The sequence below is a fragment of the Hyperolius riggenbachi genome, chromosome 4 (genome assembly GCF_040937935.1).
Source record: "Hyperolius riggenbachi isolate aHypRig1 chromosome 4, aHypRig1.pri, whole genome shotgun sequence".
Lineage (NCBI taxonomy): Eukaryota > Metazoa > Chordata > Amphibia > Anura > Hyperoliidae > Hyperolius > Hyperolius riggenbachi.
Genome location: NC_090649.1, coordinates 441,287,702 through 441,300,482, shown reverse-complemented (window position 1 = coordinate 441,300,482; position 12,781 = coordinate 441,287,702). Strand labels below are relative to the sequence as shown.

Genomic DNA, 12,781 nt, shown 5'->3' with positions numbered 1-12,781 from the left:
GTGGATTTAGGGGGTAAATCCACAGGTCCACTCCCTTAAGGGCAAATGGCTTTTCTTAACCTATATTGTGCATCTTGGCTTTATAGTGGAGCGAGTCAGGGCTGCTATTCTGTAGGCTGGCCCGCTAGGACAGCTTTCTCTTCTCTATCTCAAGAAACATTGGGAATCTACCCAGCTTGGCAGGCAATGTTTACTTTGAGGTACTCCGATGGACATGGTGGAGGTGTTTGCAGAATTCCAGGTGGAATATTTCTGTTGGGCTAGATTCACATTTTGATTTATCTGGGTAGCTGATGGAGCACCATACTTCACTTCCTAGGTAAATGACACCACTTCTACCCCAAACATACCATAACATATAGCATGTTAAGGAAAAGACCTCTTCTCCAAGGCAGTAAGTACAACTAGTCAAGAGAGATCTGCAACACATCAATGGCTCCAGTAAAAACTCCACTTTTATTAATCTTCAAGGCAGGACTTGAAAAAATGGCAGACACGTTTTGGACAACAATGTGTCTTTATTCATAGCCTAACACAGACATAGACACGATATATTCATATATTTCAAGGGCCCTCCTACAGGAAATGGGCCCATCCCAAAATGAGGGAAAGGAAGGAAATTTAAAGCATTCCAAGACACTCCTGAAAGGAGGGGGGGGAGGTTACACAATGAAAATCAATAAATTTGCATGCATTGAGAACATCAGGGGCCTGTGTTCCTAAGCAGAAAATCCAAGCCTTTTCACAAACAAGCAATTTGTGTTAAATATTCCCTCTTCAGATTGTACATCTTAAGGTGCTCATACATCTAGCAATGTATGGGCAAGTTGGACCATGAGAAAGCTCCCTCTCTGATCAAAGAGAGATCTTTTGGCTGCCTATACACCACAGGCCAATTCCAGATTCATTTCAGCATGAACCACCTCGTTGACCCTGGCTGATGTCCCCCCAAATGTTAGAAGCCCCCGGTGCCTGTGCATGTAAATGCTTTACCTGTCTGCTGCCTCTGAATATCACTTTGATGGTATAAGTATTATAAAAGTAATTGCTGTATTGATGGCGACACAGCTGAAATGCCAAAATCATCAGGAAACTTAAGGAGTAAAAAACCCGGAACCTGAAGTGGTTAGACATGTCTCTATTAAGCTATATGTAAAAGACACAGCGCTGTCTGAAACGCAGCAGCCATTTTTGTCTGCCCTGCCTTGATGTTTAATAAAAGTGAAGGTTTTCACTGGAGCCATTGATGTGTTGCAGAACTGTCCTGACTGCTTTCACTTCCGTAGAGTTGGATTAGGGTGGCTCAGGTGACTTTCAGCCAGACCTTTACCGGTGGTTTGAGGTGTTAGTTATTTTCTGCCGGCATAGAAGGTTTTGCACACCTTTTAGGGCCTCTATGGCTGGCTTAAGGCTTCCAGATTGATTGATTATCTATCCCCACAGTAGAACAATAGCAGATCCGGCACAGGTTGCAGTAAACCAGTATTCTTTTATTCCAGCAGGTACATACAAAACAGTGGAAGTGAAGAGGTGGTCGGCCTAACAGCCGTTTCACGGGTTCCCCCGCTTCTTCAGAGGCACAAAAGATAGGGTACCCAGGCAATAACCCCCCCATTATATATGCTGCATAAAGTTTACCTTCCCGATCGCCTCCAGAGCGCCATTGGAAACGCCCGCTGCGGCCGCCGGGACCCGTCCCCTTCCGGGAACGCCCCTTGATTTCCACTCGGCCAATCCATCTGCAGGGCTGCTAACCAATCAGCGTTCGCCTATCTCCGGCGCTCGCCGGCCAATAGGAGTGATACAGGGCGGCATAACAGAGGGGACACACAGGTTTCCAAGGGAACAAGTTGTCAGGGCAACTAGCCACGCCGGGCGCATTCCAAGCGGCGCGGTTTAGGATATTACCTCCACAGTAGTCACCCTGCAACCTCTTAGATACACATGTCCTCTTAGATGTAACAGCACCCAGCATATAAATAAAAGGCAGAACATTCCTCCATTTTAACCCCGTATATATATACATATATAAAGGGTTGCACACGGAACTATGAAGAGACGCCCATTACAGGTACGTCATACCCACTGCTATACAGTGTAAACAGTCCAATTGCTTTCGCAGTGTGCATTAGGGAAAGTTCCAATCGCAACAGGAGGTTGGAAGGGGGTGGGATTTCCAGCTAATTTTTGACGTCAGCTTACCACCCTCTTTCTTGATTACAAGTCCTCCATGCTCAATACAGGGGGGTCAATTGTTCCTGGTACCCTAAAACAAAACAGAAACAAACACACACTTATTAAAAACAATACAGCCAGAGCATCATTGGGATGACCACACGTCAACTTTGTACGAGATACCAGGAGCATGTCAATTCTTTAAAGAGCAAAAAGGGAGCAGGACGGTTGATTAAACATGTGTTAGAGGATCATGGTAATGCGAGCTCCCCCCTGAGATTCACAGGTTTAAAAATAGTGGATCAGCCAAGGAGAGGGGGGGATCGAGAGAAACTCCTCAGACAAGAAGAGGCTAGACTAATCTCTAAAACAAAGGCCTGTGGACGTTTAGGGCTTAATGAGAGAAATGAACTATTTTGCTTCCTTGAAAAGTATTGAGAAAAAATATGCTCCTCTACCTTTGTAATTCTTTGTGCGGTCTATAATTCTCTGTTACAGAATGCTATTCATAATTGACTGTCTTGCCATCTTTTGATGTATTATGCTCTGGCTGTATTGTTTTTAATAAGTGTGTGTTTGTTTCTGTTTTGTTTTAGGGTACCAGGAACAATTGACCCCCCTGTATTGAGCATGGAGGACTTGTAATCAAGAAAGAGGGTGGTAAGCTGACGTCAAAAATTAGCTGGAAATCCCACCCCCTTCCAACCTCCTGTTGCGATTGGAACTTTCCCTAATGCACACTGCGAAAGCAATTGGACTGTTTACACTGTATAGCAGTGGGTATGACGTACCTGTAATGGGCGTCTCTTCATAGTTCCGTGTGCAACCCTTTATATATGTATATATATACGGGGTTAAAATGGAGGAATGTTCTGCCTTTTATTTATATGCTGGGTGCTGTTACATCTAAGAGGACATGTGTATCTAAGAGGTTGCAGGGTGACTACTGTGGAGGTAATATCCTAAACCGCGCCGCTTGGAATGCGCCCGGCGTGGCTAGTTGCCCTGACAACTTGTTCCCTTGGAAACCTGTGTGTCCCCTCTGTTATGCCGCCCTGTATCACTCCTATTGGCCGGCGAGCGCCGGAGATAGGCGAACGCTGATTGGTTAGCAGCCCTGCAGATGGATTGGCCGAGTGGAAATCAAGGGGCGTTCCCGGAAGGGGACGGGTCCCGGCGGCCGCAGCGGGCGTTTCCAATGGCGCTCTGGAGGCGATCGGGAAGGTAAACTTTATGCAGCATATATAATGGGGGGGTTATTGCCTGGGTACCCTATCTTTTGTGCCTCTGAAGAAGCGGGGGAACCCGTGAAACGGCTGTTAGGCCGACCACCTCTTCACTTCCACTGTTTTGTATGTACCTGCTGGAATAAAAGAATACTGGTTTACTGCAACCTGTGCCGGATCTGCTATTGTTCTACTGTGGGGATATTGAGCTTCTATGAAGTGTGAGCACGGTTGAATGGTTATCGGATTCCAGCTGCTGCTTCCAGTCGCTTGAGTGCCAGTCTCATCTCTTTTGCTTCTCCTTATTTGGAACTGATGATTGATTATCTATCTGTATCATCTTTCCTTATTGTTTAATTAGTAAGGTGAAATCATTTCTGAGAAAAGTTTTGGGAATCAACCCGTCTTTGTCTTTTCTTTTTCCTTCCTTTTCTCTAATTCACTACCCCTTCCCAAACCCCACCCCCGAACTAACCTAATTTAATGAACATTTCTCCTGTGCTTTCTCACACAGGATATGTTTCTGCACCTTATCAATAAGAGTTTCTTTGTAGCCCACTGCATACTAAATAAGTACTCAAAGTCCAAAATTGACTCTTGCCTCTTTTTTTATTTTTTTTTATTTTTTATGTCTAGTTTATTTCTTTAGTTGGCGATATTATGCCCTGCCCTACCTCTTTTCACTTGCTCATATCTTGATTTTGTTTTTTCTCCTAGATTGTGACTGAGTTATTGTCTGGAATTCGGGTGGTGAAATTTTACACCTGGGAAGAACATTTCTTTCACCATCTGAACAATGTGAGGCTGAAGGAGTTGCAATGTATTCGTGCGATTAACCTTTTGGATGCTGTATGTGTGTACCTATGGGAAGCTTTACCTGTCCTAACTTCTATCGTTATTTTTGTCACCTATGTGCTCCTCGGACATCAGCTTAGTGCAGCCAAGGTAAGTCCAGAGGTCTCTGCTGTCCTTCCGCCTAATTCACAATTGTTCCTCCTTATCTTCATCATGCTCAACCTTCTCATAATCTTCTTCCTATGAGCTTCTGGTTGCCTACTCTTCCATTTAGGTGTTTACTGCTCTGGCCCTTGTGGAGATGCTAATTCTGCCGCTGAACAACTTCCCCTGGTTGCTGAATGGAATCTTGGAGGCTAAAATCTCACTTGATCGGATCCAGAGGTTTTTAGAGCTTCCAGACCAAGATCTTTTGAGCTATTATAAGGCAGAGGGTAAGAGGCAAACAAGGACGTACGTTTCAGCATGATGTGTCTTGGGTCATCACTGTCGGGCTCAATGATGGTAGTAAAGAAAGGAGGCACTCTGGCGATGATATCTCAAACTTGAATTTATCACAGAGTGAATAGACAAGACAAATAACATTTGTATTGCGCCAGAGCTGCAGCCACTAGGATGTGCTCTATAGGCAGTAGCAGTGTTAGGGAGTCTTGCCCAAGGTCGATTACACTCAACATGTCTTGGTTTAAACCTTTCCTCAGGTACCCCAAGACTGAGCACATTTCCACATTATATAGGTAAGCTTATAAGGCAATGGGACTCTACAGCACATCTAAACTTTAACCCCATCAAAGCCACCAGTAAATAAATAACTCATGTTCTACCAGAGATCCACACACCGGGGTCTTCTCCAGTAACTTTCTTGCATGTAAGAGTCGCCCAGTAATCATGTATGGAGAAATATCCACATCATAAAAGAAAGAAATGCAATTTAACCTGAAGAAACCAATGGAGAGGAGTCAACATCCACTGAATTCCTAAAATGTAGATATGAAACATAATCTTCAGATGAATACTAAAGACAAGAGACTGGTCTGGAGACAATGCATGTAAGTGATGTCTAATGTGGCTCTGTTTGTTCCTATGCCCTCCTTGTCCCAAGCGTGGTATGCTATCTGAAACAAACCACAAATGTTGACTCATGTTTGCCCTTTTGCTCAAATGGTTTTGTAATAGGTATCTAATAATCTGGGGGATTAAGAACTAAATTCAATAAGTTTTGAATCATACAGTTTACTGGCTAACTTAAAGGGGAACTTCAGCCTAAATAAACATACTGTCATTGAGTTACATTAGTTATGTTAATTTGAATAGATAGGTAATATAATTTTTTACCCACCCTGTTTTAAAAGAACAGGCAAATGTTTGTGATTCATGGGGGCTGCCATCTTTGTCATGGGGGCAGCCATCTTTTTGGTTGAAAGGAGGTGACAAGGAGCAGAAGACACAGTTCCAACTGTCCTGTGTCCTGATAACCCCTCCCAGCTGCACACGCTAGGATTCAAATGTCAATTTCAAAATGTAAAAAAAAAAAATTTGCACCAAAACAGCAGAACGAGAGCAACAACATCAGAACTCCCATCATGCTTTGCACAGCATCAGGGGAAAAAAGCCCAGGCAGTTTTCTTCTGTGCAGCTAAAAATGAGGCTTGGATAACAGAAACAAAGTTCTGATGCTGTGAAACTGTTAAAGAAACACCAGGCCTTTTCAGTGCTGCTGAGTCGATTTTTAGTCCGGAGGTTCACTTTAAAAGAATAAGATTAAGCTTTCGGCAATGCAGCCTTCGTCAAACTTCAATCTGTTTGCTTACAAGATGTTGGAACGGACAGCTCTACTCTACTGCTACTACTATGCTTGAAGAACAAAATTTGTAAAGGAGTCCTTAATTCCTGCTGTGGCTGGGCTGGTAGTTTTATATGTACAATACTTTTCTAAAGTTTTAGGAACATGTAAAAAAAAATGTGGTAAACTAAGAATGCTTTTACAAGTAGAAGTGTTAATGGTTTACTTTTATTAATTGGCACTGCAGTGTGAATGTACAGAAGCAAAATCTAAATCAAATGCCTATTCTTGGTAATGTTACCACATCAGTTCTGTTAGGAACACTTGCACACAGTTTTTGAAGGAATTTGGTAAGTACAGTAGAGAGAGTATTCCAAACATCCTAAAGTACCTTAGAACAACCTTAGATTTTATGTGGGCGGAGGTTGCCTTAAATATCATTATAGAATACCAGACACACTTAGTGATTATTGGATCTGCTTGTGTGGGCATCACTTCCAGGTCTTGTTATTCTTTTCGTTGAAGGCAGTTTTTGATGACATTGGCTGTATGTTTGGGGTCATTGTCCTGCTGCAGAATAACTTTGGGGCCGCTCAGACGCCTCCCTATCGCTACAGCAGGGTGGATAAGAACTTGTATTTCTCAACACTGAGGATGCCTCATACTTGCAAAGACCCTCCGCCATGCTTCACTGTTGTCTGCAGACTCTTATTATTGTATTGCTCCCTGTCTCTTTGGCATACAAATGACTCATTTTGACTCATTAGTTCAGACCACCTGCTACCATTTTTCTGCTCTCCAGTTCTTCTGTTTTCATGTATAGTGTAATCTTGTTTCCACATCAGAGGTGTGTTTTTTGTTTTTGGGGTCCCAGATTCTTCCATGCAGACTTCTTCTGGCCAGACAGCCCTAGATAATAGATGGCTTTATCTGGTTGGTCCCACAGCTTCCTGCCAGTTCTAAACTGATGGCTCTGAGAGACAGATTCCTGTTTGGAAGGGTATAAAGCATGGTGTCTGTGTGTGTCTCCTTGGCTGAGTATGTGTGTTTGTATGCGTGTCTGTATCCAAGTCTGTGTGGTTTCCAAGATTGCCCATTTCTTTATACTTCCAGTGATTCCAGTGGAAACCTGTGAAGCTCTAGTAAGTTCCAAGCCCGAGAGAGTTAAGATAGTGCTGGAAAATAATTGTGGGCACCCAAAATATTGACACTTTGAGGACAATTTTGATATTCTTCACTTAGGGGTGTACTCACTTTTGTTGCCAGCGGTTTAGATTTTAAAGTGTACCAGAGATGATATAAAATGAAAGTTGTAGAATACCTGCGCAAGAGAAGTGCGCTCTCTGCGTATCTCTCCAGCGGCGTGGGAGCGATCTGTGCGCATGGGGCTGGAGGAAGCCTCAGGTATGTATAAAACTTTTATTTTATATCGTCTCTGGTTTCCTTTAATGGCTGTGTTGAGTTATTTTGATGGGACAGCAAATTTACACTGGTATACAAGTTGTACACTGACTATTTTACATTGCATCAAAATGTCATATATTCAGTGCTGTCTGATCAAAAGATACAATAAAATATTTACAAAAATGTGAGAACATAAGTCATTTGTTTACTGTTGACTTTGACAGGGTTAAAGTTTGGAGGTGATGTCACTTTTTGTTACTTGATGAACTACATTTCTGTATAATCTTAGTCTGGTAGCAAGTGAGGAAGTAATTGTTTATGTCAAGTCTGTCTGTGACACGTTATTGTTGATGAACTCTGTGGTCCTAGAACTCTTCAGTTTCATAAATGTCCCCTTTTTTCCTCAGAACTTCCACCTGGAGGAGACACTGCGTTGGAAGTAAGAGATGCCATGTTTTCCTGGAGGACTAACTCAGGAGATGGAATGAATGCAGAAGAGTCGTCCTCGCTGCAACTATTTATTCATCATCTGTCTGTTTGTAAGGTGAGGAGGTTACCTGTGACCGACCCGGTGAGTCTTTGCATTGTATGTCGTAGTGACCTGTGGCCAGCCATTCATGTCACAGGGCACAGCGTGACCATCAATGCCTTGTAGAACTGAAACAGTCTGTGAAGCCATCTGTAACTGGAGGACTTTGCAGCTGTATCAATACCTTTATATACGGTAACTGGAGGACTTGGAGCAGGAAGGACAGTCGTTTTTCTAGTGTTGAGCATTGATCAGGAAGTACAGTATGGTTTCTAGTGGGGAGCATTGAATAGGAAGGACAGTGGGGTTTCTGTTGGGGAACATTGAGCTGGGAGGACAGTGGGGTTTCTAGTGGGGAGCATTAAGTAGGGAGGACAGTGGGGTCTCTAGTGGGGAGCATTAAGCAGGAAGGACAGTAGCGATTTTAGTGGGGAGCATGGAGCAGGGAGGACTGTGGGGTCTCTAGTGGAGAGCAAGGAGGACAGTGGGGTGTCTAGTGGGGAGCATTGAGCAGGGAGGACAGTAGGGTGTCTAGTGGGGAGCGTTGAGCAGGGAAGACAGTGGGATAACATTACAGGATTATAGTGGACGTTCTCTGCCAGATTTGGTAATTCTCTCTTCCATTTGCAGGGGGCGCTGGTTGCCGTTGTTGGTAAAGTCGGTTGTGGAAAAAGCTCACTGCTGGCTGCAATAACTGGAGAGTTGAACAGGTAATGGCAATCACAGTTCCTGATAATGTGCAAAGGCACAAGCTTCTGGGCACAGTTGTTTCCACCATGTGTATCTGAGGGGAGAAGGCAGACATAGAAGAAACTCAGCCCATAATGTCACAGCATCCAGGACATCCAGTGGTAACTCCTTTGTGATACTAACTACCCACTATTACCTGGGCAAGTAATTCTCTTTATCACTGCTCACATGACAGGTAATGCCCCTCATCTCTGATCACATGACAGGTAATGCCCCTCATCCAGCCCCGTTTCTATGGGTGAGCGAAGCGGGTGTGGGCACACATTTTCCTGGGGCACCTTTGCCTGGCTACTTGTACTTGGGCACCTATAACTATAAAACAATTAACTGTATATTAACTATACTATAACCTATACTCGGTGCACATATCCCTGGCTTACTACACTGGGGCACCTGGCTAGTGGCTACCTATGCTGGGGCCACCCGTAACTGGCTATGTATGCTGGGGAACCCATAACTGGCTACCTAAGCCGAGTCACCTTTGCCTGGCTACCTATACTGGGGCACTGTCATGGTTTCGCTAGCGCCATCCGGGCAATCGCATGAAAATGCGCACAAAGGTGTGAGGTAGAGGCTCCTAGCCTCAATTAAAAAACAAGAAAATATTCTCTCCGTCCCAAAACCAGTCATTCTCTGCCCACAGGAAAGGGTTGTTTATTCCTCCCTGGAGAGTGTGCAATAAAACTCCCCCAAGCAGATTCCCCATTCTACTTCAAAGACCAACAGAGAAGACCAGATACCCCTCATAAATTCCTTAGTGGACCAGACCCTGGGCACATTCCTGCATGTAGGGAAAATTACTTTAAATTCACCTTTGAATAAAAGAATGGTCATTTTACTAAAAATATCAGTTTTCCGTCGATGCTGGTCATGTCAAAATTATCAGATAATTATTAGACATGATTTGATTGTGGCTGAACCACCCAGCGTGTCCAGCATCTTCCTACACCAAGTAGTAAGTCACAATATACCTTTTTTTTAGAGTATAATTAATGCAGAGAACGCCAGGAATACGCCTGTATCAATTTCTGTGGGTTCTGTTCAACTGACGCCGAGATATGACCATTTCAGGTTTTTCATATTCTTTTCTGCCTCTCATGACAAAGGGGTGGAAAAAGGGGTCATGTGACAGATACAGCCCATCTCCCCCTAACAATCTCCACCCTCCAGCGGAGAAAGGGTTAAAACCTGCTGGACACAGGCTGGCAGAGAGTCCTTCTTTGGCCATCCATCTACCATCACGAATTGGCTGTTTTAACCATGTACCTACAATTGCTATATTTAGATTATGCATTTTTTTTAAAAAATAAACATTTGAAAATCCTTGGTCTAAGTGCTTGTTCTGAAAGCTCTGCAAAGGCTCCAGTCTCCAGAGAGAAACGTTATGATATTAATATTGTTATTTATGCTATTTCTAGAAAAGTTGTTGACTTAACCCTTGTTCCTACAGGATTTAGCTAGAGATAGTCTTAGCGTATTCACATGCTTAATTGCGAATTGGTGGCAGTGACCTGGTCTCAATAGGAGATCACAGATTGTATCAGTTGTACATACAATCACAACTGTACTGTGTGTGGACTCCACCAACCCAAAAGGCTACTTTGCCTGCAGTGCTGAATGCCTTCAGGATTCCCTCAGGGTCTGAGGCTGAATAGTAAAGTGTGGCAAAAGGAACATGAATTGGAGGGTGACCGCATTCCATCACATTGTCGGCAGCACTACGACCAATCTTTGGCATCAGGGCCGGATTTGTACTTTTTTCCACCCTAGGCCCAGTATCACCATCCGCCCCTTCCCATCACCCCCCTCCCCCCCGCATTTTTTTGACACTGCCTACCAACACTTTTAACTTTAAAATAAACCACCGAGGTATGCAGTAAAGCATTTGTGAAGCTACAACAAGCACAACCTTGAGGCGGATGGGCTAAACAGCAGAAGACCCCACTGGGTACCACTCATCTTCCCTACAAATAGGAAAAAGAGGCTACAATTTGCACAAGCTCACCACAATTGGACAGTTAAAGACTGAAAAAAAGTTTTCCATGGTCTGAGCGATTAGTCTCGATTAGACTACGCTTCTTACCAATTCCCATAGGGTACATAGCTACTCTGTTTTCATCCCAACTAGGGATGAGCATTACAACCGGTACCTCTGAAAACCTTAGTACTAAATTTAAACTGATGCACTCGCTGACAACAGGGGTTACTCAACCTTATCGCAAGCTCTGTGCGTTGCCCTCCACATAGCATTTCAGCTCTCCAGCTACTTCATCATACACAATTGGAACTGGAAGAGCAGAAAGGCAATGTATAGAGCAGCGCACAGAGGTGGCGACAAGGGTGAGTTAACCGAACAAGCCTTACAAGCCCCTCTGAAAGATCACAAGTCATGGGCTTCTGCGCATGTGTGTCCCAGGTCGCACATCTCCTTGATCATGCTCCCATGGCGGGGAGCATTCTACTCATGCACATAACGCTCAAAGCAGTGGGAGCGTGATTGAGGAGGTGCACAGCCTGGGTCGCGCATGTGCAGAAGCCACGACTGATCTAGTGGACAAGCTTTTGGAGGAGAACAGCGACACAGCCTAACAAACCGGGAAGAAACCAAGAGACCTGTAAGGCTACGAGGTGTTGGAGGAAGCCCCTGGTAAGTAAACTAAAACTTTTTCCCGTCTCAGGGATACTTTAAAGGAAAAATATTTATACTTACCTGGGGCTTCCTCCAGCCCCCAGTAACCGGTTTGCTTGAACACCACCATTTTCCCACAATGGAGCTGCAATCCAGCCCAGTCGCACATCAGAGTGCATGGCCCTGATCGAAATACCATTCAGAGCATTTTGTGCAAGGAGGTACACAGCAAAATGGGCTGCACAGAACATTTCCTGTCCGCACACCACACATACGCTGCAAAGTGCGAGACAGAGGGCGTGGGCTGGACAGGGCAGAAGCAGACCATTAGGGGACCACAGTCAGCAAAGACAGGATGGGGGCTGGTATGAAGCCCTCAGCATATATAATTACCTCACTATATACATTAACAAATAACATTTAGCTTCTAAAGGGGAGGGGGGCCCTCAGTAAATATCTCCACCCAGGCAGCCTTAGCCTATTGTCATTTATTTTACATTTGATTATCCTGACACTGACAGTCAGGAACACACAGACATGATGCTGCAGGCTGCAGCAGAAACTTAGTCAAGTCTGCAGTGACAGTCACAAATCTGGAGCCAGCTAGGGATGTGCGCAGCAGATAATTAGGTCTCGTTCTCCAGAGCGCCTGCGCACTGAGGCTCTCATAGAACCATCAGCCCCAGCGGCACTGCGAGACCTCCCCTAGACTCCTGGCCAGCGCTGTGCTGTGTGAATCTGTGACGTCACGTCACTGATTGACAGCGGGGGCGTCCTATTGAAAGATGCGCTCTCCCTCGCTCTCACAGTCGCAAGTTTGAAGCTCAGAGCTGCCTGCCGGGGGCTCCAGAGCGAAAGTCTGCACTGTACTGGGCGGCGGCTGGTGACTGCCAGATGCAAGCAGGCTCGCTCGAGTGAGTCCAGGGCAGGGGCCAGGGCACCACCTTCGGCAGCATCGCCTGGCTCCTAGTCCTCTGGGATCCCGCCTCCTGTCCTTGTAGCCAGGCAACCGCGGCTGCCTCCACCTGACCTGCCTTGCCTCTGCTCACATCGCACACGGAGCAGAGCGGCAAGTGGGACGGGTGGCTGCGGACACTAGCGGGTGGCTCAGCTGACAGCCTTTGGAGGTGACAGGTGCAGTCAGTTAGTTAACCTGTCACTCGTGGCCGGCCGCCCCATGGAAGGTAGCATATTTAATCCGCCCTAGTCCTGTGCCTTGGGGGCCTTCCAAGGAGACTATTCCCTGAATGGTAACGGTGGCAGATAAGACGGAATAGGCGCACTTGGTCACAATATCTTCTGTGATCTAGCAACCAGTCTTTTTAACGTCAGCTTGCTCAAAGTCTTTCTAGCCATCAGATGCAACTATTTCCTGATGGTTAAACGAGATTGCAGTGCTCACCATTACAGGCACCTATGCTGGGGCTACCCGCACTGGGGCACCCATAACTGGCTACCTATGCTGGGGCACCCATAACTGGCTACCTATG

The 12,781-nt window shown here is 45.2% G+C and overlaps 1 protein-coding gene across 5 annotated transcripts in view; it reads left to right on the top strand.

Moving 5' to 3' along the window:
- The window catches only part of ABCC10 (ATP binding cassette subfamily C member 10), a 47,421-nt gene that overhangs the window by 18,373 nt on the left and 16,267 nt on the right, over positions 1–12,781 (top strand). For 3 of the 5 annotated variants that reach the window (XM_068232581.1, XM_068232583.1, XM_068232585.1), the window contains exons 4-7: positions 4,119–4,346; positions 4,471–4,630; positions 7,791–7,927; positions 8,543–8,622. In XM_068232581.1, coding sequence (XP_068088682.1) covers positions 4,119–4,346; positions 4,471–4,630; positions 7,791–7,927; positions 8,543–8,622 — 605 coding nt within the window. Of the gene's footprint in view, positions 1–2,825; positions 2,836–4,118; positions 4,347–4,470; positions 4,631–7,790; positions 7,928–8,542; positions 8,623–12,781 lie in introns of those variants that run through there. The other 2 variants (XM_068232586.1, XM_068232584.1) reach the window with 2 other exon arrangements.